The 26,141-nt window shown below is 41.4% G+C and overlaps 1 protein-coding gene across 3 annotated transcripts in view; it reads right to left on the bottom strand.

Moving 5' to 3' along the window:
* RASGRP1 (RAS guanyl releasing protein 1) overlaps nucleotides 1–26,141 on the bottom strand; it is a 73,116-nt gene that overhangs the window by 20,127 nt on the left and 26,848 nt on the right. For 2 of the 3 annotated variants that reach the window (XM_081289090.1, XM_081289091.1), the window contains exons 3-10: nucleotides 16,886–17,006; nucleotides 11,088–11,156; nucleotides 10,081–10,212; nucleotides 7,523–7,676; nucleotides 4,135–4,308; nucleotides 3,051–3,167; nucleotides 1,562–1,837; nucleotides 362–442 (exon numbers count right to left, since the gene is read on the bottom strand). In XM_081289090.1, the coding sequence (XP_081145216.1) occupies nucleotides 362–442; nucleotides 1,562–1,837; nucleotides 3,051–3,167; nucleotides 4,135–4,308; nucleotides 7,523–7,676; nucleotides 10,081–10,212; nucleotides 11,088–11,156; nucleotides 16,886–17,006 (1,124 nt within the window). Of the gene's footprint in view, nucleotides 1–361; nucleotides 443–1,561; nucleotides 1,838–3,050; nucleotides 3,168–4,134; nucleotides 4,309–7,522; nucleotides 7,677–10,080; nucleotides 10,213–11,087; nucleotides 12,006–16,885; nucleotides 17,007–26,141 lie in introns of those variants that run through there. The other variant, XM_081289089.1, reaches the window with a different exon arrangement.

Genomic DNA, 26,141 nt, shown 5'->3' with positions numbered 1-26,141 from the left:
ACAACTTATGTGGGGACACTTTTCATAGGAAAATGATGTCATAGTACTATCTCCCTTCTCTAATTTGTAAACCACTGACTGATTCCACCACTCAAGACGCTCTCATGGTATATAGTTTTTACTGTTCATAGTCATCCCTTCAACTCGATCACAAGCTGTTTATGAACAGCAATTGTGTGTCACTCATTTCGAGAAGCTTTCTCTGTTCCTAGCTCAAGGCTGTCACATAGAAACAATATACTTATGAAACATTCTTATGAATATCTTATGAAACAAAAAAATTCTGTTTCTTAAGATAAATTAACTTGAGGAACAACTGGTAAAGTACCACCACACACCAGTTTTAACGTGAGAAACTCACTGGGGCTCTGTGGTTCCTTGGCTCTCGTGCATAGGAAAGCTCATAAATTTCATCTTCAGTGTAGTAGAGATCCAGAGATAACTGTGGATCAAAGCAGAACAGGGTTAATTGCTAGGATGCCATCTACTTACCCCAAGACTCATGTTCCTTTCCTGGTTCCTTTTCTCCAGTTGTTTAATCTTCTTGGCATGTAACAGTTTGTTTTAAAAATTCACAAAATTTGGCCAGTGTAACACCTGCTACTGCAATAGGGCAAACATTAGTTATTTCTTGTTAAATTGTTTTTAAATTTTGGAGAAGTCCCAGGATGCCCTCTTTTTAACTCTGATTTCATATTTTTGGTTTAACATCTAAGCCTCTATAAGCCATCTAAGCCCCTGTTCATTTTGTCCAAGGCAGAGATCAGCCAAGGTCAGCAACTAAAGAGAAAGGGCTAGAACACCAAGATTCAGCCTGGGGTGCTATCGAAATGTTTCTGCAAGGTAGAAAGAGGTTATGGTCATTATTCCATTTCACAAAAAGAATTGGGTTAAAACTTGTATAATTTTAGAACTGAGAGAGAAGTTAGAAGGTGTCTTGGAGACTAACCCCTCTGAATTCACAGAGGAAACAGACTTGGACAGTATGGGCCCACAGTCGCCCAATCAGTGAACCACAAAATTGCAGGTCTGGAAGGAAGGAAGTTCAGCTGTTTTTACCTCACACCCAAAATGCAAATCCTGGTTTCCACACCACTGACAAGAGTTTACCTACCCTTTGGCTTGGACATCTCCAGGAGCAGGGTTCTAAGCCAGTAGTAGCTGGACTCAAAGAACAACCCTGCGTGTTATACTCACTGTCTCCCCGTTTTTAGATAGCACACAGTTTCCCCTTGTTTCCAATGCCATATCCTGATTTGCCCTGTGCTGCTCCTAAAGAGATTAAGACTGCTTTCATGGGAGTAAGGAAACACTCCTAGCAGTCCAAAAGGCACACTGCTCAAGAGGAAGGATCTCCCCATCTGGGTCTACATCAAGGCTCTGGTACTGAATAATGTGTGGTCTCTTGGCAGGTTATGTCTATGCCCTAGTACCCCAATTCATAAAGTGGAAATAGTAGTTCTATTTCATAGAGTTTTTATGAGGCTTAACTGCTCATATTTGGCGAGGTGTACCGAATGAAGCTTGGCATACAAAAATTGTTCTCAAGAGTCAACCTCACCGTGAGCAGGTGCACCAAGTCCTTGTTGGCTTCCAATGGTGGGGCTACCTCCTGCAGCTGGACCAATTCATTGATGTGATTGTACAGAGCCAGCAGCTTGTGGACGTTCACCTTCCCATCTTCCAGATAGTCGGGCATAGCTTCATACAGGGAAATGAGATCCTTGAGATGCACCCCCAGTATGGGGATCTTGAAGTGGGTGCACTCCCCATAAGCTCGCCTGTAGTTGTCATAATTTCTGCAGGAGGACAGCAGCTCAGTCATCTCACCCAGAACCTACAAAGTAGAACAGACCAGTCACAGGTACTCGCTGAATATGGTATGTTGTCTGTAATGGCTGTCTTGCTTATTCTCATTCCCTGCCATGGTTTCACTCTATCCATAAAAGGTAGAGATAGTGGCTTCCAAACTAACACTGGCTATATCAAGTGTCACAGAATACACTACACACTTTACTTGATTTTACTACATAACTTAAAGAATTTAAGTAGAGTTTAATTATTTTTGTATTCAAATTATTTCTTTTCAAAAATTAATAATATAAACACCTGACATAAAAATTGAAGAGGCAGCCAGGAACAGTGACACACACCTGTAATCCCAGTGGCTCACGAGGCTGAGGCAGGAGGATCACAAGTTCAAAGCCGGCCTCAGCAAAAGTGAGGTGCTAAACAACTCAGTGAGATCCTGCCTCTAAATAAAATACAAAATAGAGCTGGGGATGTGGCTCAGTGGTTGGCACCTGCGTTCAATGCCCAGTATACACAGACACACAAAAATAAAATCTGAAGATTTTTATTTATTTTACAGAGGTACATACAATAAATAACAAGTATCCCTTTAGTCCTGAGCCAGGGACACTGTAGTTCTTAACATTTGAAATGTGATGTCAGAAAGTGCTGCCTTTGTGGCTGGCAGGGGGGACACATGTGTTTTAACTGTGGAGTTACAGTAGCTTCTTGCATGTTACTTTCCTTATGAAGCCCTCTATGGAGCTTTATCTCAAGACAGAGCTCATCTCCAACTGTGAGAAAATTTGAGTATTCAGAAAGTCATTCTCCAAGTGTTCTGGGTAGCTTGGGTTTTAACATGTCACTATACACTTGACTTGCAAACTGAACTTTGGTTAACTGAACCTTACTCCTTTTGGGAAAACATTTTGGAGCAAGGAGCTGGGTCAAGGGAATCAGCAGTAAAGATGGTGACTGAATATTCAGTTGCCTATGAACTTGGGAAAGACATATATCATTTCAACTGGCCCAGCAGGAAGGTGTGCAGTGACACTGTCTTATGATCAGACAGAATCATAAATACTCTCAAATATATAGCTTTCCAATCCTATGGATTTCCTTAGGGTTTGCCTCCCTGGTCCTTTCCCTGGTTGATGAGGTGTGGTGTGGTTTGGAAATGCTGATCTGAACCTTAAGGAGAAAATGGTTCTGGTGCTGGGAATGCTCCTAAGGGCCGGAGAGAAGATAGTAGCACTGACCTTATTGATTTCATGTGGGACATGCGAACTGGTCTCCTTGAGCCTGGAGATTGAGCTGTGACATAGCCCCCCTATTACAGCCATCAGTGTATTGAAGTTCTGTAGCTGGTGGAGTTTCTGTGACACAAGAGACAAGACAGCAGAGTCATTGTACATGTGAGTTATAAGGGGAGTTTAGAGGCTGACTCTTGTCTCTACCACGAGTCTTCCTTATACCCATCAAAGACTAGTAATCAAGAATTGCACTTTTCTGTTTCTCTCTCCCTTTCAGCTGAATTCCAGATGAATGGATTCTAAATTACAAGGTGTCACATCTTCCTCTCTTTGCTGTAGCTGATCTGTGACCACCATCTAAATCAGTGGTGTCCAAGAATCACCCTGAGCATTTGTTGAACTCAAAAACTGTTAAACCCAAACCAGACATTCTGATTCCCTGGATCTGGGATGGGCCTAGAGATATCTACCTTTAATGAATATCAGAGTAGGTGGTCCAGGTACCAAACTTTGAGCAACACTAGTGTGTATCATCCAGAGTTGGAAAAATATCATTAAGTATAATGTTTTATTCGTTTACCCCAGATTTATCAGTTTGTTTTATTCTTGAGCATAAGGAGTTTGTCTTTAGGCAATGTTCAATGCCTGAAGACATAAGAAGGGATACAGAAACTGGAATTTCTACCCCTTAGACATTAAATCCAACTAATGCAGCATGAGCTCCAAGACCTAAGAAAACCCAGGCTGGTTTGGCTCCAGCAAAACAGAACTTCCTTGACTTTTCCATGTGGGCCAGATTTGCAAAAAAAAAAAAAAAAAAAAAAAAAAAAAAAAAAAAAAAAAAAAGTAAGCATCTTCTGAAAAATGTTAAAAGATCTACATGTGAATCCGGATCCTGAGATGGCCTGTATGGCCCTCCACATTGTCCTTGGGTGAGAAAATTTAAAAATCACACCTAAATTAGGGGACAGTTGAAGCACATAAGGCCTATATGGTTCAGGAAGATCAGCTCAAACCAATAGAGTAGGCTGGAAGGAAAGGGAATGGATGATTTAACTCAGAGACCAGGCAAAAATCTTAACCCACTCACCTGAGCCACATGGATGAACTTGATGAAAACTTCTGCCCGGAGCTGCGGGGTGGGGCGGCTGAGAACCATCAGTTGTACCCACTGGGAGATGCCATTGCACAGGGCAATGGATCGCTCCATGGTGGGGTTCTCCTTCACACAGCTATTTACAAGGTAATTTTGATAATCAGAGAACTGGGGAGGAAAAAACAACCATCAGGACTGTGCACTGGTATTCTGGGAAATCTGAGGGACAAGTCAGCTCTGCTCAGTAGTAGCTGGGATATGCTATGGGACAGACAAACTTGTATCCTCCCCTCCTACATCTCTGCCATGAGGCCAAAAGGAATGATGGGAGGGAAGTCACATCATGGCCCCTCTACATGAAAATTAATTAGGCATCAGTGGATAAGTACACACCCTTATTAATCTAACTGTTGTTTCTGAGTGGATATTGTTTGTGTCTCCTCTAGATTCTAAAAACACTGTAGAACTATTTCACCATTAGTTCTGGCTCTGCTGCTAAATTTGAAAAAGATAATTCCCTTCACAAAAACAAATCTTTCCCAACTATTTTCTTTTCTTAAAAATGTGATAATAAAATCTCCCCTATTTAGGACATAAAGTTATCTCAATCAAACAAGATAATATATGAAAGCACTTCTAACTTTTTGAATTGCTATATACATGCAAAGTGGTGCTAATAGGATAATTATTATCTCATGCTAAAACAAGCCTGTTTGGATTTTCTTCTACTAACTTGAACAGAGGCCAAAGGAAAGGGGTACATGAGACGTGGTTAACTATATATTCAGTGACCATAGTTTCCCAAACAAGACAATGGCATTTTCTGTGGTTTACAACAAAACAGCATATGTGAAACTGGAAATGTCCTGGAAGATCTGGTATGTGATGCCTGTAGCCATTATGTCCCTGTCATAAGAGTCTTTCTGCTCACACAGTGTAGCCAAGAGGGAGGAATGGTCTGTTTTCTTCCAACACTCCGATGGGAGTCTTTGGTGCTATGCCCAGTCTGAACTCTTCCCAGTGAAAGCAAGTGTGGCCACGTGGCATAACCACAGGATTTGAGGAAAAGATCTAAGAGCTGATGAATGATTTACCACATTGCCATTCGTTTGCCACAGAGATAGTGGCAATTCCTGAGAAGTTGAAGCTGCTATTATCTGGGTCCTGAGTCAATGATCAGCCCCTGCTGACCCGTGTTAGACATGTCCCATGTTACTTAGAGTGAAAAATGAATTTTTGCGTTGTTAACCATTGAGATTGCATGTGTGTGCATGTATTGGGGGGTGTTACGGCAGTATGCCTTAGTCTTGCCTTAAGAGTAGTAAATAACACCAATGAGAAGCAATGAGGTTATAATACCAATGAGATTATGTAACCTAAATAAAAGAGCTGTAAATTAACAAGGTAACCATTTTACTGTGTGGTGATTGCTGATGGGTAGAGAAATCTGAATAGGACCAAAACTACTCCTTTAAGGTGACATAAGAGAGACACAGAAACCAAAAGTGTTGGGCTGCGGATAAAAAACACACTTGTCTGAAACAAGTTAAAGTTACCATGATTCATTCCAATGAATAGCTTCCCACTGTAGAGACACCATTGCATCCCCTGGTTGTTTTTTTTTTTTTTTTTTTTTTTTTGTTGGTTGTTCAAAACATTATATAGTTCTTGACATATCATATTTCACATTTTGATTCAAGTGTTGCTGCTGTTTTTAAGAATTAGCCCCATAGGCTCATCCCTGCTAAAGAATTGCAACAAACAAGGTTCACAGCAGAGATAAATTTCCCTTCAATCTCAGTTGGAAAGAAAAGTGGGAAAACTCTTTAGGACTACGTGGGGAAAACAAAAAAATTCCCTGAAATAGTCTTCTATAAAGCAAATCAAACCACTCAAAAAGAAATGAAGGTTCAAACTTTTGTTTTCAGTCCAAAATAGAATACTTATTCAACCCCCAGGGAGATGGGCTAGGATTGCTTGTTCTGAACTGATTTTTCACTTCTGCCTGCAATGATCTGAACACTGGCATCAAACAGATGTCCTGCAGGCCTGACTGAACAGCCCTGCCAGTTTCTCCCCAGCAGAGCTCAGATTTCCAGTGTGATAAATAACCCTTTTCAGTGGCTCTCAGCTGTGCCTGGTGTCCTGCCCCGTGATAGGGGAGGCGTTGCCAAATGGAAACTCCCCAAGTGAAGCTTTACAATGGGGCTCAGTGTCTGGGGTGCAGGTGAGGGGACTGGGACTCCAAGAACAGGTTAATACTTGAAGACTTATTTCTAAGTAGAATGGAGGGTTCCTGGCTGGCTGGCCAAACAGCTATGATGACAACAGAAGTCTTGTCAATATAATGGGAAAGAATGAAATAACCTTTGTAACCTGGTTGGCATGTCTCTTTCCAGATGCAACTAGGTTCAATAAATTGGTGCTGAGTGACTAGGAGATGTAGTCCCAGCCCTGGCTCTTGACTCTGTTAAGCTGTACTGACTTTGCTCAAATCAGGCCTCTAGGCCTCCTCTCTCATCTGGGGAGCACAGGTCATTCTAGAATACACTGGGCATCTTAGTACTCCCTAGTTTTAGAGCAAAGCTGAAAACTGTACCTGCTGGCAGGAGTGGAGCCTGAGTGGAGTAATGGTGTCTGTTCTTAGGAAGGTGTATTGGCCAATGAGGGTCTGTTGGCACCTGAAATGTTGACAATTTCTCTTATATGGAAACAATGTGCTCTGGTATGACACATGAGGATGCATGTGTGTGCTCTCCCTGTTCCTGGCAGTATACTGAAATCTCTCTCCAGCACCACTTCTTTTGGCTCTGCTTAGTTGCCCCAGTAGCAATGATAAGGTCAGCACAGTTTATCTCTAGAGTATGACTGCTGGGCCATGTCAGCACCACTCTAGGGGTTTAGGGATATTTGAGTTAGGCTAGGAGTATCTTTTCTACTTTAGGATTTCCCAGAATCATTCAAAGCCTACCCTTGAATGAATTTAAACTTCTAGGGAGACATATCCCAGTTTTATTTTTTTAGGAAGATATAAAAGAAGTTCTGGAAGCCTAATGATCATTGCAGGGGGAGGGGAGGGTGTGTGTGCATATATTCTCGCATATGCACGTGTGCAAGATCCCTGCGTGCCCAAAGTGCATTACTGGAGCGAGTGTTGGGGTGGGGTGAAGTGGGTATGGAGGATGTGAGATGGAAGCACAGCAGAAGCAAACCAGGGGAACTCAGATGTACTGATTTTCCAGACTGTATGATGGTTTACTGGGAAAGCCTACCAGCACTGCTGGGGCCCCTAGTGTTAGTTAGACAGACTGTTTGCTCAATTTCTCTGCTTATTTTTAGAAATTTCCAAGAATAGGTTTTCTCCTGCCCCTTGGGTACATACTGATATCCTTCGAAAGGACTTGAACTCAAGGTAGGTGAGGTGCTCAGATAGCTCTTCTGGTTCCAGATGGTCAAAGAGCAGGGAGACTTTCCGTTTCTTGCTGGTATTTGATTTTATCCTTTGGGTAAGTTTCCTGGACCAGTCACGGGCGTTGCTTTTGTGGGTAATTTTGAGAGGGAGAAGACAAGGAGAAAGAATAAATTCCAATTACTTTTTGCAAGTATATCCACTGGTTTCGTCCACAAGGATATGCAAAGCACCAAGAGCTTTGCTTGGCTAAAACAATGCATTAACAGAATTTCCCCAGATCAGGTTTTTTTTTTTTTTTTTTTTTTCCTGTGGTAGCAACCAGAAAGCCTTGCTGGTTTTCAAGTAGCCTTTTGAATATATCTTGGAGAACAGGGTAAATGAGTTTACTCTGAGGCAGTGGAAGGAGAGTTTCAGGCACTGGTCACAGTTTCCTTGCCTTTGGTCCAGGCTCCCTTGTGTATTATGCCTGCTCTCCCAATGCTTTTGTTCCTGAATTCTCATGAGAGAGACAGGAGAGTGGAAATCTGAAGGCAGTGGGACAGTTCTCATGCCAGAAGAGCTCAGAGAACCAGAGAGAGAAGACATCATGCTGGAAGGAATTGTGTGTAGAACAAGTGATCGCCCAGGGCAGATTTGAGTCATTTTCCTCCACTGTCCCCAGCCACTGAAATGACCAAGGAAACCTAGCTGACCCTAGAGTGCCCCTACTCCTCTAGTTCCTCATAAGAAACCCCTGTGTCTTTTATGGGGTTTCAATTTCCCCCAACAAGACGGAAGCAGAGTGACTAGTGTAACTCCATATCATGTACAACTACAAGAATGGAAAGTTACATTCCACGTATGTATAATATATCAAAATACATTCTACTGACACGTATAACTAAAAAGAATAAAAAAGAGTACAATGGACATTTAATAGGAAAGCAAATACCAAATTGGTATCCCTAGATACCTTGCCTCTGATACAAGAGTTCTGTGATCAAATGAGCTTAGGAAATGCAACAGATTCTGTAGCCATCTTGATCGGTGAGTATACTACAGACTCTAAAATGCACTGTAAAAGCGAAATTTAACAGGTTATTTCTGAAGTACATCTGGTCAGATAATACCCCACAGATTATAATTCTGTGGAAAATATTGTTACAGGAAAGTCAGCTAGGAAATATTAGGACAGGAGACCTAAGTTTGACAACTGTTCTGTCTCTAAATTCTCCATCTTCAAAATGAAAAACAAATTTTTACTTTGAAAACTCTCTTTAACCTTTCAAGATATATAATTCTAAGCAAAGAAGTACACAGAATCCAAACTGATGAACAGCCTTGTGTGGGGCTCTGGGATGTGATTTTGAAGTCACTTCTATGTAGGCAGAGCATCGTGCATTGGGAACAGGCCTCCCAGTCCAGTTTTGGCTCTGACACAAGCTTACCTAGCTGTGTGACCACAGACTGGTCAGTTTCCCAGTCAGAAAACCAGGACTTTAGATGAGTTGATAGCTAGAATGTTTTTTCATTGCTAGAATTATAAATCTTAGGGATTTGTGCTATTGCAAAATAACATGGCTATGCTGTGAAAATTTTAGCATACAATGTGTGTGCACTCCTCCCTCAAACTAGGAAGGACATTCATTTTCCTGATTCAGCCAATCTAAGAAATAATAAAAATATTCCTGAGATCCCTTCCCAGCTCTAGAAGTTTAAATGATTTTCACAGACATCCGTAGATGTTATAAACCCTCTGTTGATTACGTTTCTAAGCAGTTCTTTCCCCATAATAAAGAAGCATGAATCCAGTGTTGTACTTTCAGTTTCTCAGGAGGTGGATACATTTTAGTTGAGGTCTTGCTACCTGATTTCTTTTTGACTGGGATTTATTTTTGTCCCACTCTTGGATATTAATTACCTATGGCTCAATCATGGGTTCTGTCTGCTTTCCTATTAAATGTCCATTGTACTCTTTTTTATTCTTTTTAGTTATACGTGTCAGTAGAATGTATTTTGATATATCATACATACGTGGAATGTAACTTTCCATTCTTGTAGTTGTACATGATATGGAGTTACACTAGTCACGTATTCATATATGAACATAGGATAGTTATGTCTGATTCATTTTACTGTCTTTCCTATTCCCATCTCCCCTCCCTTCCCTTCATTCCCCTTTGTCTAATTCAGAGTACTTCTATTGTTCCCTAACCCACCCCACCCCTTTATGTTGTGTTAGTATTTGCATATCAGAGAGAACATTTGGCCTTTGGGTTTTGTGAGACTGGCTTATTTTACTTAGCACATACTCTCCAGTTCCCTCCATTTACTGGCAAATGCTATATTTCATGTTCCTTTATGGCTGAGTAATATTCCATTGTACCAGCGTTCATGGTGAGGCAATATGAACCCACTTCTCTGAGATCAGAGCGCTCAGCAGGGAAGGGGAGCAGCCATCATCACAGGGACAGAAGCCTAGAAAAGCAGTCTGAGTCATAGGAGGAAGATGGTTAAAAAAAAAAAATCACGAAAACCTTGACACTCACATTTGAGTTGTGTCAATTAGGCGGCAATGTAGCTCCTCACCATTGGCTTTTACCAGTTCCTGAAACTCCTCCATGGTGTTTGTCAAGCTGGCATCCATTTTAAACATGATCCAGAATTCTGTTATCCAGTACCTATGGGGAGGGAGTTAAAAACCACAATCCAACACTGAAGCCAAGGACTCATAATTGGGTGGGCTCCCAAAGGAATTTTTGATCACAAGGAGGATTCAGAAAAAGACAGAGGCTGATCCGTCCTACAGTGAAGTAGATGGGTGGGGACAAGGAGGGACCTAAACCATCCAGCCAAAGTCTTCAGTGTCTCCATACACAGAATGCTCTGACAAGACAGGTAAAGTAGCTAGGACATAATCATGCATCATTATGTGCATCAGTTAATCACAAAGTGAAGAACTGCAGATAAACCAAATGTCCAAAAATGGAACAATGTATCTGTAAAATATACTTTATAACATATTAGAATGTTATATGGTTATGAAAAAACAGTGTTTTTAAGAAGTCTTTAATGACTATAGAATATACTGACAATAGAAAGCTAAGTGAAAACTATAGAATATAAAACTTTATGTATTTTTTTATCTCAAACCACATTTTAAAAATCTGTGTAGAAAAAAAAGGAAATATACCAAAATAGATAGTTGGATGTGATGACTATTATTTTCTAAATTTTTAAAATGTTGTTCAGTATTACTTTTTATAAGTAGAAATAAAAACAAGAGATCCTTATCTCTGTGTATTTCCTTAAGCCACTTGATGCCAAAATACTGTAAAATTGAAAAAAAAATGATATGAAGTTTAAGTTCAGGTATACCAGAAGAAATTCACTGTGTCCTCTAGAGGCAGTTCTAGTAGCAAGCCTTGGTCTTTTTGGTCTGTCCAAGGGGCTTTATGGATGGTGGGGAGGGGAAGGGCAAGGAGGACCAGAAGAACTGCAGCCTTTCACTTCAGCTCCCCTCCACAGAGTCTCCATGCAAGTGCAGAAACATTACCTTACAAAATAGCAGATCTTCAGGCAAAGCCCTGGTGAGTTCTTTGCCAAGGCTTCCTTATAGGTAGGGCTGTGGTTAAGGGAAATGGAAGCCTCTGTCACAGAAACCAAATAACCTCCATCTTTGAAAGTATTTACTAAAACAACTGCCTGAAATAAGGGGCACATGACCTCTTCCCTGTGCCCAAGAGGAGTCCAACTGCATCAACAAGCTAAAATGAGCCTTTTATCTTTTAAAATGTAACAGATTCATGCAGTGAAAAAAATTGTATAGTGAATTAGGAAAGGAAGACATATGTTCAAATATATTTTCGTGATAATTAAGAACAATACTGTGAAAATTATAATAAATAAACCTAGAGGATGCCACTAGACTGACCCAGTAAACTGTGATGTCCAATCAGACAAAGCTATGGGCATAATCAAATATACAACTGGAGATCACCTTAAAGAGTGTTGCCATTCTGAAGATTCCAAAATATGAAAGAACAGAAAAATCTCATCAAGTTTGCTTATCTGTAGAGATAGATACATGGAAAGTGTACTCATTTAAGAGTCAAAGAAATGAGAACTTCAATCCAGTGAGGATCCTGAGGCAGGAGGTTCTGCCATCTTCCCTCCATCAATGGATTTAGGAATTAGATTATGTGGGCTGTGTATTTCACAAGCCTGGACATGGTGGTGCACGCCTGTAATCCAAGCAATTTCAGAAGCTGAGACGGGAGGATGGCAAGTTCGAGGCTACACTCAGCAACTTTGAGGCCCTAACTCAAAAAATACAAAGTACTGGAGATGTAGCTTCATGGTAAAATGCCCCTGGGTTCAGTTGCCAGTACCAAAAAAGCAAAAACATAATCACTGCAATCTAAGATTGAGTGGCTTCCAGCTGAGCTCAGGAGAGGAGTGCAGTGAGCAGCCAGGAAAGATCAAAAGCCAAGGATAGTCAAAACCATATTTAGAGTTAAATACAGAAAAGCCAAGGATAGTCAAAACCATAGTGCTAATGTTTATTAGGAAGGCATTTGTGCATTTTGAAACTTTATATGTTTTAGAGCATATTAGAATGATAGCCTTGAAATTTCCATTAGGAATGCTTTAAGTGCTTCACATTTGTGGTTTTAAATTGGAACTTAAATAATTTTATGCATAGTTTTGAAACATGTAGATAATGCTAGCTTTACTGTTTATAACTTTAATTTATTAGAGTTGTAAATAATTACTTAGAATTCAGGGAGATATCTGAAGCACTTAAAAATAATATAAAATGTAAAATGAGTACCTGTAGTTTAAGACCACTTAAAGTATTCAATTAACATTATTCAAATTAACCAAACATTTTTCAACTGCTTGCTGACACGTACTAGACTTATACAAAAATAAGATATGCAAGCTCAACTTGAAAACCTAAAGGACTATGGTTATGAAATTTATAACTTTAATAAAGTGACTTATAATTTTAAAAATTGAATTTTAATAGACTTACTGCCTATTAAAATATGTCCTTGAGATTAGAAAACAAAACAAAAACCACACAACCCCCCTACATCAACAAAGGTAATTAAAACAAAAGTACAAGCAACTGGCAAACTTTATGGAATAAGAGGTTCTGGTGCCCACCTTTCTGCAGGCGTGAAAGGCAGAAGTGAGAATGAGATGGTTTTATATTTCTTTATGCCAAATTAATTGCTTTGAAGCTGGGATTTAAGCACAAAGCACATTTTAGATAAATACCTCTTAAGAGTCTATATTTGTAATATTCGGCTAGTTGAATTATTTTCTTTCTTTGTTAAAGGGGAAGGGACAAAAGACATGCTTCTCTATTAAAATAACAGATATATGAAATCAATATGGTGGTATTTGCCTTCCTCCTGGTTGTTCCTTATCCTCCCTTCATGTCTACTGACAGCAAATGTAGTCTGCATGTGGTTCTGTGTCATTGTACAAATCCAGTCTGTCTATCTAATGCCTAGCCTGGAGCCACTCTGAATGTTGTCTGGAAGGCTGGAAGCTGCCTGAGGTCTTCAGAGCCCAGAAACCGTGATAGAGGCAGTCCCTGCAGGCCAGGCAGAGCTCCCTCTTTCCAACTCTAGGAGATGAAACAAACTTAGTAAGAGGCTGAGGCTCTGCTACTCTGGCATGAATTGCAGGGTTTGCTGGAAGCCTCAGACTCTGGCCCCCCTTTCTTCTTTTCACAGCTCCTACTATGGCCAGAAAGCACCAGCACGTGCTGACCTTATTTTTTAGGCATCTAAACTATTCAATGCATGTTTTAAAATCAATCTCTCTCTCTCTCTCTCTCTCTCTCTCTCTCACACACACACACACACACACACACACACACACAATGAAAAAGAGGGAACCATCTGAGTTTATTTAACTAAAAATTCTCTTATTTCCAGGTGAAAGAACAAGGAAACCAAGAGCGAAGGAAAACATCATTTTGCTGTCAGTGTTTAACCTTTCCATTACAGAGTCTTCTTTCATACTGCCTGTCCTAGAATCCTGTCTTCCACCCTAGCTTACTTTATAAGCTAAGCAAAGCCTAGATATCTAAAAAGTTTGGGTATAAAGAGAAAAGTTATCCCAGTGCTTTGTGTCCATATGGTGCAACATTGATTGCACCCTATCATGAGACGGCAACTAGGCTCAGAGAAACAAAGGTGGAGTAAGCCTTTGTCCCTGCCCTTGGGGGGCAATCTAGTGTAGGGATGATTTGCAAATAGGTAAGTGTATGTGCTTTAAAACATACTTACATTGCTCTTAAAGTAATCTGTGATTTAATTAATTTTGTAGTACCCTTGCAACCTTTCATATTAGTAACAACATTCAAGCCTCAGCAGCTAGACTCGGTTACTTGACACAGTCATTAGCTAGAGCGCACAGTATTACATGCAAAGCTTAGAGACAGAAGATCAGGTAGATATCTTTAGTTAGTTCACAGAATAAAAACACTTCACACTTTCTGCAGTCACAGATGAGAAGCTGAAAAGCTTCTAGGCAGATTACCTCCAGGCTAGAGGGAGACACTTTGACTGAAGCAATACAAAACTAAAGTCAAAGCAGTTAAATAGATTTTCAATCAAGAAGACTATCTTCAACCACCACAAGTATTTTTAAAAGAAGAGAAGGGCTGGAAAAGTCAAGGAAAGGCTCTACAGAGAGGGTCTTGAAAGGAAAACATTTAGCTAGGCAGAGGGAAAAACAGGTTTCCAGGCCCAGGCATCTCAGAGGCCCCTTAAATCTGGAGCATTGAGGAATCCAGGGTAGAGGGAAAGGGGCTCCTGGGAGAGCTGTAGGATGCAACAGGGAGGGTGGATGGTGTCAGAGGCAAGATGCAGCAGGGAGTGGGGGCAGGCTCACACTGTGGAGGCATTTTGCAGGCAAGTTGAGGAGTCAGACATGAACCCTAGTAGTTGGCAGAGGCTCCAAAGCAACAGCCTGCCCAATTTGTTTTTAGGATGTGAGTTAATATCCAGGTGTGGATAATAACCAGACGGGAGAACCATATAAATGAGAAGACCAGTAGGGGGCAGAGGTCTGGGATTGTGACAGTGGGGACCTGGACAGGGATGGTGGTATAGAAATGAAGGGACGAGAGCAGAAACAGGTCATTTCTGAAGCAGAAACCCTGGGACTGGGTGGCAGATTCTGTAGGAGGTGAAAAGAAGGGAGGAGTCAGGACTGCTCCTGATGTTTCTGGTTTTGGCGACTGGATGGATAATGACACCACCACCTGAAACTGAAAATGAAGATACTGGTGCCAGTGTGGAATATAATAAGACTGTGGGTAGTTGGGGGTGGTAGTGGTGAGCAAATGAACATATTAAGGTGTTTGGATATGTTAAGATTGAAGTGTGGGCACGGAAAACTAGTCCAGACCTTCAGAAAATGGCTTAGTTTACAGAAACATAAATTGGAAGAAGTCACCATCAGCACAGAACCACCATGGTGGACATCCTGGGGAGAAACTGCCCATGGAAAGGCAGTCAAGAGAATGGAACACTGGGATGCTATCCTGGGATTAAAGTGGTGCTCAGAGAAGAGAAGAGGCCAGATGAGATGCTGGAGCCTAAAGACAGAGACCCAGGAAGGTCCTGTCCAGGAGCCCTGGGGGAGAGCTGAAGAGAGCTGAGGGTTGCAGGCATTGGTGATGCCTACTACTTCTGGAAGGTCAGTGTAAACAAGGATGGGAAAAAGGCCCCTGGGCTTAGCAATTGGGAGGTCACTGCACTGGTGACATCAGAGAAAAGTATGAGTCCTGGGGTAGGCGCCATGGTTGACTTACAGAGTGCGTAGGAGTAGACAGATTGAAGATAATGCAGACTGCTTTAAGACATTTCTGCATCAAATTTCTAACAATAGAATGAAGGGGTGGCAAGGTTAAGAGTTTAGTTTTTTAGGTTAAGGACACTTGAATGTGTGGCTCAGTTAATGGGCAGGTGCCCCTGAAGAGGCAAAGTTTGGAAGTACAGGAGGAGATGAAATAACTCATAGGGTGATGGCAGGGCAGAGGGGGCCAACTCAAGGGCAGCACCCAGTGCATCCCGAGGGTGAGCACCCAGGGTACAATTTAGTTCAGAGGCTCTCAAACAAATTTTTAAGGAGGAGTACATAATCACTGACACTGTTTACAATCACTCATGCATGCAGTCAATAAAAAGCAGACAGACTTTGAGTCGGTGTTACTGTGGTTTTAAAATTCTCTGCAGAGGAGGCTTCCCACTTATTACCTGCACCTCTCATTACGGGGACCTTTCCCAACAAACACTACACCCTTGGCACGCTCTTAGAAACACCACCTTTGAGATGAGAGATAAAAATTTCTGAGCACATTTAGAGGAGGGATTCAATTTGACCTTTTTTTGTTTTGTTTTGTTTTTTGATGGTGCTTAGGATTGAACCCAGGGCCTCATACAAGCTAGGCAAGTACTCTACCATCAGGTACATCCCCAGACCTTTCAATTTTCATTTTTGAAATAGGGTCTTACTAAATTGCCCAGGCAGTAATCTACTTGCCTCAGCCTCCAGAGTCACTGGAGGCATGGGCCACTGCACACAGCAATTTTTAAGTTTTAGTATTTTTTTCTGTGTGTGGCAACATGAAATGGGGAATTAAAGCAATGAAGGATTACAGCAGCAGTCACAAGTCATGACTCAGTCCCAGGGGCTTGGGCCTCAGGTGCTAAACAGTCTCACCTCCTCTACAGTCTTTATTTCTTGGGGGCTACATCCCCCAGTGTCATTTGTGAGAAGAAGTAGGAGGAGGTGGGTCCTTCTCTGCCCTGCTTGGTTCACACCCCACGGGAAGGCTAACATTCATCAGGGCTTGCTTGGTGCACAGTCAATGTCTCTGCCAGAAGCAAGAAGGCACCAGCAGATTCTCCAGATGCTCTTGCCTTGGGAAGCTTTCTTCAGAGCCTGGAAGGCTGAGAACTGGGCAGGGAAGCCAGAAAGGAATGCGTCATTTGAATCGTGCTGTTGTCCTTTGTCAGTTTGTTCAGGATAAACATGAATTTTGACTACTCTACAGGAAAAGTAGTTTTTACTTGCAAGAGATACTGAAGGTGACCATGTTTGCACCTTTGACCACCCCCAGAGAAATCAGCATCAGTACCAGTATCCCACTCAATGCATGAATGAACATGATACACAAATGAATACATGAATGAATATGCACACATTCCATATAAAAGGAGATGGACATTTCTCACTCAGGCTATTCCAAACCAAGCAAAACGAAAGCATGCTTCAAATCTCCAGCTACTTTTGGAATAGATCCCATTCTGGCATTCCAGTCACTATGTTAAAGGATATAGGGTCATAACTTTTTGCAGCAGGTCCGCAGAGGAGATGATGATTCGGTGCATGGTCAGCATGACTTGCAACAGCTGGTTACTTCGACACAAGTTCCCATCTGCATCTGAAAATATAAAGAGCAGCATCTGAGTCAGGTCCAGCCAGGCATCTGGTGGACACCTGACACCCTCCTCTTCCACTGCTCTGGAAGCTGGCCAGAGCACGCCTCAGGCTCATCCCTCCTTCTTGGCTTTTCTCTCTTCTTGCTGTACTCTATCTTCTCCCAAGTGTCCATTTTGATGCTCATTAGTCCCCTTGCCCCAAAGATGATAAAATCTTGAAAAAAGGATAAAATCTACATCAATACACCTAAGTGTCTGTTGAAAGCAGAGGCAGTCCAGGTTTTGTGAGGCCTAAAGTTCATATGATGCAGGAGAAACCTCCCAAGGGTCATAATGAGAAAAGTTACAGTATAAATTGATTGTAATTAAAATACCTTACTTTCAAAACATTTTACAAAAATGTATGATCACATGAATAGGGCCCTCCCACAACCTTAGGAGTGAATCATGCAAATGAAGGGCCCTAGAATGAAAATTCTCCTAGTTTCATGGTTAATGTGCCTCTGGATTGAAATAAAGGAGACAGATTAGAAGCAAACATGACATTGGAAGGTTGTCAGTAGATTACAGGTATTCATGTTGATTTGTATTGAAGAGCTTGGTTAGCTGGGTTTTCCAAATCCCACCTGGTAACAGATAATAAGATGCATTCTATACACCAGCAACGAACATAAAGATTCCCTTGAAGTGGTTTTCAAAACCTTTTCAACATTTGTGGTATGAAGTGTCAGGGCCAGAGCTGATTACTTATTGCCATATCTACTCTCTGGTCTTCAGCATGAATCACATCACTGGGGCTCCCTTACCAGCTGGGTTCAGCCATTGGGAAACAGGAGCAAGAGATGGGAGGGAAGTCAAAATATGTCTTTCTCATTTCCTCTCTGCCTTAACAGCACATCCTTGATAGTAGCTACATGCAGTTGGATGAATAAACACATGGGTTGGCCCTTCCTTCATGACGACAACTCTGGCTGGGATATCAAACTGTTGTTTATCTCTTTGACCCTTAGTCTAAGGGTGGTAATGACTTAACTGTTGACAGTTTCTAATGCAACATCTTTTAATATTTCTTCATTTACAGAAATTAAGTGAATTCTATTCCTAGCCAGGAATTTGAATGGTTCAATGAAAAACATCAAATGAAAGAATATACATGAATTGTTTGTCATCTGTATTGCTATTTAAAATATTTTATAGAGGTTAGGCCTGGTAATCATAGAAACTTGGGAGGCTGATGCAGGAGGATTGCAAATTGGAAAACATCCTGGGCACCTTTGAAAGACCCTATCTCATGATAAAAAATAAAAAAGGACTGGGGATGTAGCTCAGTGGTAGAGCATCCCTGGATTCAATCCCCAGTAAACCCCCGACCCCCACAAATACACTATAGAAAAGGGGTTGTCATTTTTATTTTCTTTCACATTTATCAAATTGTAAACAAAGGACATAGAACATTTGGGCCCAGAAGTTCTGATGCCTCAAATGAAACCTAAAGTCATAGTTCATTGAGAAAACACTGTAAACTGACAGGCTCCTCCCTCCCTACCGCCAAATCCACCAATTTACTGGTGCCCTTCCTACTGCCCTTTCCTTTACCATGGAAGACCTTTCATAGGGGAAGACCTTGTATAGTGCTCCAGTCTCCTCTCCTCAAGGACGCTGGTGCTGCACCTGGCCACATTCTCTCCTATAATCCCAATACTTTTCTCTCTACTGGTTTACTTCCACTGGCATTCCATGTGCCCCTGTATCTCCCACTTGAAACAAAATGAAATAAAAACAGAACCATAACTCTCCTCCTAGTCTCCAGCTTCCTCTGCAGCTTTCTGTTTCCTTTCAGCAAAAACTCACTGTCACTACTTTCTCACCTCCCATTTACTCTTCCATCATTCCATTGTGACTTATTCCATTCCATTATTCCATTAAATATTTTCTTTCTAAAGTTACCAATGCCAAAGGTTACTTCATTGCCAAATCCAATAGTCATACCTCTGTTCATGTTACTTCATGATTCAATTGCATTCAACCCAAAAACACAACCCAAAGTTGACAACTCTCCTTCCTGGAACACTTTCTTCCCTTGGCTTCCATAACATCACATTCTCTCACTTCTCTCTCACGCTCTTCTTCTGTCTCCTCTTCCTCTGCTAAGCTCTTAAATGTCATCATGCTCTATGGCTTAGTCTTCCCACTTCTTTTTTTTCTAACATTTAAAAAAAATGTTTAAACTTCTTAAATTTTAAATTTAAAAATCAACTTTTTTTTTTCTAGTGAAATCATCCAGTCCTATGACTGAAATACCAGCTCTATGCTGACAACTGCCCAACTTACGTATCTTTAGCCATGACCACCGAATTAGTATGCCCAGCAGCCTACCTGGCAAATCCACTTGGAAGTGCAAATTCAAACTTAACTCACCCAGACAAAATCAGGACTTTCTCCTCCTAGTTCATTCCTCCTCCTTTTGTCCTCATCTCTATAAATGGCACAACCAACCATCTTCAGAGTTGCCCAACCTAAAAGCCTGGGAGTCATGCTTCATTTCTCAGTTTCCTCTTATCTAATCCATCAGGAGGTCTTGATTTTACTTTAAAAATATATCTCACTTGTCTCCATCCTTGCCATAACCCTCATTCGGCCACCATGATGCAATGAATTGACTTCCCTGCTTCTACTCTGGTTCACCTATAGTCCATTCTCCACACAGTAGCTAGAAGTGAGCTCCTGATAACTATAAATCAGGTCATGTGCTTATATTAATATACGTTAACAAATTCCATTATATTTGGTATAAAACAAACCCCTTACTGTAGCCAGCAGAGCTTCACCTATTCTACCTCTTTTAATATTACCCACTTCATTTTTTTTAACCACATTGCTCCTCTCCATGCATCTGTGTATACCTCATACTCCAAGCTTATTCCTACCTCGTGGCCTTTGCATTTGCTATTCCCCTCCACATAGTCTTTCTTCCCTTGATTCATTCATGTTATGTAAATCTCAATCATCACATCCCCAGAGAGGTCTTCCTTAAACTACCTAAGGTACCCATTCTCCTGCCTGAGTTTCTTCATAGCACTTATGTTCTAAAGTTATCTGGTTATTTTTTCTTTAATTTTTAATTTACAGAATTTCCAATAGAACACAAACTTCATGAAACCTAAGCCTTCTCTGTTTTTTCCCACAACCTATTTCTAAAACCTAGAACAGTACCCACAATGGTATGCACTCTAGGCATGTGCTGAGTAGATGAGTGAACTCATTCATGCCTCTCTGGAAACTGAGTTTGCTTGTAATTAGTTATATCATTGACTGTGTATAATATACACACTTATTTTCTTCCCAGCCACAGTTTTCAAAAGAAACTCAAAATTACAATTTAGTAAAACATTTTAATGAAATATACATGGTTATAGCTGTGTAAATCTTCCATTAATTCTTCTGTACTTATACTCTGGTGAGGTACGTCTAGCATTGCTTTCTCTGTTTTCTGGCCCACATAATTTCTGTGATAATTGTCTCTTGCTACAAAATACTGCAAAACAAACTATGCCAAAATTCAGTAACTTAAAATAGCAACCATTTATTTTTGCTGAAGTGTCTCAGTTGGGGGGCAAGTGATATAGGCTGGGCTTTGCTGGCGCACTACTCCACATGTCTCCCAGCTTCCTTGGAGCAGCAGCCTATCAGGGGCAGGTTCTTCTCATGATGGCAGGGCACTGAAAGGTAACTAGAAATATCCAAGGCCTCTTGAACTTAGTCTTGGAAGTGGAATGCTGTCACTTCTGCCTCATTCTGTTGGCTAAAGTAAGTCATATTTCTGAATCTAAAGTTGAAGGGAGGGAACTTCAAAGTCACATCGAAGATATCAGACACAGGGAAGGTAAAAAAAAAAAAATTGGTGGCAAGCATGCAATGAAACCCCCATAGCTACAGAGGGGTAACTTCTTAATGCAGCATTTGACAATAGTTTTTACAATGTGGACCTCTTCACAGAGATGGCAGTATTTATGTTCTTGAATAGTGAAACTGCAATATGCAATATACTTAAAGGTATGCACTAGAATGTTCCCATGTGCTCCATGCGCTATGGACACAGGCCCAGGCTTGGTAGGTATGGACAGCACTCAAGACTTGCTGTCTGATTTTCCCTTTGTGGCTGACTATAGTACTTAAGAGGAGGCATGACACTTAATAAGCATTGCTGTCATTCACATAGCAATTATCATTACTGAAGCCCTACTTAATGCCAGGGGCTGTGCTAAGGACTTTAACAATGTTATTTATAATTCTCAGAAGACCCTGCAATGTTGGTGTTATTCACTGTTTACAGCTGAAGAAATTAACGCATAGTGAGGTTAGGAAAGGGACAATGAATGGCAGAGTTAGGATTTAGCCCTAGGTCTGTTTGATTCCAGAATCCCTGTTCTTTCCATCACACCTGGTTGCAATCTGCAGGCCATCTGTTGGGAGAGGGAGCCAAGAATTAAATGGGAGGCTAATGAGAGTGAGTGCTAAGAACTCTTCCAGTCCTTATGACTATAAGAGATGCCATGAGGATCCTGGGTTGGAGCCAAGGCACACTTGGCAGAATGGCCTTTATATTCTGGTGAATTCTTGAAAACTCTTGAAAGCTTTGGTCACTTGGTCCTGATCTTGAAAGTTGCCTTTAGGAGGAGAACCCAGGTGGCCATGCCTAAGAGTCACAATTGTTCACACTTTACCTTTACTTTGTGCCTCTTCTAGAGTTCCAGTGACGTTCCCACACTGCAGCTTGTGAGTCCTACCATGTTCTCTGTGGGGGTGAGTGCTGGCAAATGTTAAGACCAGAGGGGATGACTCACTCCATAAGAGGAGGCAGAGATGGGGTGAGGGAAAGAGCAAGGAGACTTTCCACGGCTAGTCAAGAGCTCCACTGCCTCTCCCTCCTCAGTTCTTTTTCAACAAGAGAACAGCCCAGTGTAGTCACTTGCCCTCATTCCCACCACCATCTCTTCCCCATGTGACCATCAAATGCCAGATGAGCTTATCGACGTTGCATTCCTTTCCCACCCTCATCCCATACAGTGCACGCCTCTTCCCTTTGAGAACCACCTCCCTTTGAAAAACACATTTTCCAAATGGTGGTCAAGATGGAATCTACCTTCTGGGCTGCTGGAATATATATATATATACACATACACACACATACACACACACATCTATATAATTTCTGTAAGCTGATTTAAATATTTCAAGGAATTATTCTATTTTGTTTTCATCTTTTAGGCTTTTAAAAATGCAGGGTGTCATACTAAAAATTCTAATAAGTAAAATGTGCAATGCATAATAAAATGTGCATATTTTTTCATTACCATCTGTTCTCCTTATACATTCAGAGAAAGACTTCTTTAAAGGGTTGAAACCTCAGTGAGGTACAAACTGTCAATCTTACATACTCTACCACTTGACTTAGGGAATAATGTATGCTGCTAGAAAAGTATACTAATTAAAGACGCCTAACCTGTGGACCATTTGCTCAACAGAACGAAGAGAAAAGCCATGTGAGATTCTTTTGTCTATAAGCCAACAACCAATTTTCCACCATTAGTCTTAGTGCTGGCAGTAGCTGTGCTTTATGGAATCACAGATTCTTAGGGAGAAAAAGACAATCCTCTCCTTTACTTTCTATCTCAGGCATTATTTCCTCCTGAAAGCATAATTGGGACGTGATACCTACCTAACCTCTACCTACATCCTTCCAACGAGAGGAAAGAATTTCCTAACTATTCTGTGTGGCAACTTTTCATTCTACTTCAATTAACAAGATTGTGGGGGAGGCGGAGACTTTGGTTCAGTGGCATAGCAATGAATTGAGGCCCTGGGTTTGATCCTTAGTACCACACACAAACACACACAATTTTTTTTTTTTTGGTACTATTACCCAATATGGACAAGGAAGCTACCCTGTGGAAAGCACTGACATAGGCACTAAAGGACGTTTGATGAGCTGTAAGAAACCCTTGTCCTTGAGGAGCACACAATCTAGTTGAGGATTTAACACACACTCAAGACGCCTAATATTACCAAATAGGAAACGTTAAGCAGGAACGCCATGGAGACCCAGCTATAAGATGGTAAGTCAAGAGGGAGAGCCATCCCATTCAGATATGATGGTTTGGGAAGGATATCAGGTGACCTTGGCCAGGAGACCTGCAACTTCAAGATTCAAAAGACCATCTATTCAATCTGTCTCTAAACCCCACCAACTTCTTTCTTGCTTGCTTGCTTTTTTTTTGTTGTTGTTGTTTTTCTTGACGTAATTTTAAATAAACTGCTTGCTTCAGAGAGATGAACTGCTCCCGGATGATCAGAGTCCTGTGAGTGAAAACTAGCCAAGGGTTGCATACCACATCCTGCCTCTTTCTGACAAGAGCTGGGGGGACTTTGTTACGGTGAGATGAGTCTGGGGGATGAGATGGAAATGCCATGCTGCCAAATGGACATAAATGAAAACAAACAGCCAACACCAGAGAGAAACTCCAGAACAGTCTTTTCTTCCTCCTTTGTTTTGGTTTCCATGGAAATCTCTTGATGTGTAAAGGTATGTTGAGTGTACCGAAGGCAAAATGTCAGAAACTAGTACTCTGAGGGTAGGGAAGCCGTCAGCACTGGGGGCATAACCTGACATACCAGACGGGTTGCAACCAGGCCCTGAAAATGATAATGGAAAAACGAGGACCAGAAGACCATGCAGGCAGAGCTGAAGCTGCCCATGGAAGTCACAACCTCCAGAAAGGGTAGACTGGAGGAATGTTCCAGAGACATAAAACCCAACCCACAGCAAGACTATAATATGTGTTAAACCCTATTTGGAGAGTGTGCAAAAACTGGTGAGTGGAAAATAAGATTACTGGTTTTTGTTGTTGTTTGTTGTTTGTTATTTTTTAGTGCTGACAGTCGAAACTGAGGCAGCAGATGCACATGAAGGAGGAAGGAGGCGATGCCCACTCTGAGCTCAATAGCTTCTACTCCCTAAGCAGCTTATAACATAACCAATGCCACTTTAATTTTTTTTTTAAATCCTCTGTCCCTGAAGAGGACAACAATCAGGGGAAAGCAAGTGATTTGCCAAGGATCAGGACTCACTTCTCAGGGCAAGTATGAGAATAGTCAGTATGGTTGCTACCAGCAGCATGCTTATAAAAGTAACAAACAAGAAAGATGGGGAATGGTTTATATAGGGTTTGCATATTTCCGTGGTACGACTGTTCCCACATGGTCAATCTCAGCTACCATAATGAAATCACTGAACATGGAGTGGGGAAGAAATGCTTGCAGAAATCTCTGGAGATAGCTGTGGGCGACCTCCAATGTGCACCTACCTCTGTAAGTTCCTCAGCAGATCTGAGGTCACAGGGCTGCTGTTTGCTGGGCTTCCTTTGTATCCCTTCCCACACCGTCTCCTGCTCCACAGGATGACCATGAGCTCAATGTTAAGGATGAAAAAAATCTCTGGTGAGACCCTAACCCTCAAACCTACCACTTTTCATGAAATCAACACAAGGAAGCTATTGGCATCATTTAGATAGGTCACTAGTATCCAAAGAGTCCATTAGCCAGTGGCCAGTGGGAAGATGCCAGGTGCCCTGGGCTCTCAGTGCCCTGCACAGCCAGCAAAAGTGCTCTCCACTCTTATAGCCAAATCACCACCAACAGAAATGTCCTTCCCTGGCATGGCTTTCCTTCTGAGGCATGAAACTCTATGTAAAGTATGACCTAGATTTCCTGGATGAGTGATTGCAATCTGTAAATGTCTAAGCAAGTACATGAATTGCCTAAAGTGAGAAAGAGCTTTTAGCTGTATTGCCTCTGCTGAGCGAGACAGCCAGCTTCCCTGGGGAACTGCTGCCTCGATCTGGATCTGTCATGTTGGAGGAATCTGCAGTCTGAGAAGTCATGAGGGAAGCTGTTCTTTTTAATTCTACAAAGTGGACACAGTTCTGTGGGTGGGGCTGAGGCTTAGAACTAAAGATGAGGCCTGGGAGGAGACATGATAGGTCTTGGGCACACCCAGTGAGCAACCTGGGACAACACTGGGGCTACAGACTTTAAGGGTCACTGTCAAAATGTAGTGCCAACTTCTGCTTTCCCCAGTGTCCATCCAACTCTCTGGGACAACCAAATTATCTGGCTGCAATGTTATGCTGCAATGTGGTTCTTTGGTGAACTGCTGTCAAGGCGGTCTACTTGGCTCACAGACGGGGAACATTCCCACTGCAGTGTCATAGGAATGTACCTGGCAAGGGGAAAAGCAGAATCAAGGTTCTGTCCCAGCTTCCCAGAGGGACACAGAGCTGCTGGCACATAGCTGGGAGGGAGGACAGCAAAGGCCAGGGAACCCAAAGAAAAAGAGACAAATTGAAAAGAAAATCTGGGACACACTCATACCTTGCTCATTGGAATTTATTCCTAGCATTTCACTCTTGTCTATTAAATTCTGGGCCCTTTTGTCATATCTTTGGACAGACACTAAGGAACAACTTGGGGTGAAGCTGAGAATCATGGGTTAGCCAAGACCTCAGCCTTCTTCAGAAAAATTTTCTGAATGTGTGATTTTGATCCTATCAGATCTGCAAGCCTAAAGAATAGATAGTCTCAATCAGTGCATGACAGCATTGTAGCAGGGTGTGCTGATATAAAATGGCAATATACTGATTACAGCCCAACCACCAAATATACTTATGACCACAGAAATTTTTCTTTGCTTATGATTCTCTGCAATAAATAGTTCTATTTTATATATATATATATATATATATATATATATATATATATATATATATATCTCAACACCATGCATGGTAGAAGTCACTGAGCAAAGTCTTTTGCAGTCAGACAGAAAATAGTCTGAGGTGTCCCTTACTCTTCTTTGGTTGGAGTTTGGTTGATTAGATTAAATGTATTACAATGCTTGATAAACTGTAGAGCACTATAACAGTGATAAATTGCTGTTTCTCTTAATGGGATTTAAAACATCTTGTCTTTTTCTTTGCTCCTGATGGTCCTTGGCTATCCTGAGTGGGACTATGATTTTTTTTTTTCTTTTGTTAAACCCTTCACTGTAAACACAATCCAAAGAGCTGTTGTCCACTGTG

This window comes from Spermophilus citellus (genome assembly GCF_964194105.1).
Source record: "Spermophilus citellus genome assembly, chromosome: 4".
Lineage (NCBI taxonomy): Eukaryota > Metazoa > Chordata > Mammalia > Rodentia > Sciuridae > Spermophilus > Spermophilus citellus.
The sequence above is the reverse complement of the archived record's forward strand: the minus strand, read 5'-3'. Positions and strand labels throughout refer to the sequence as shown.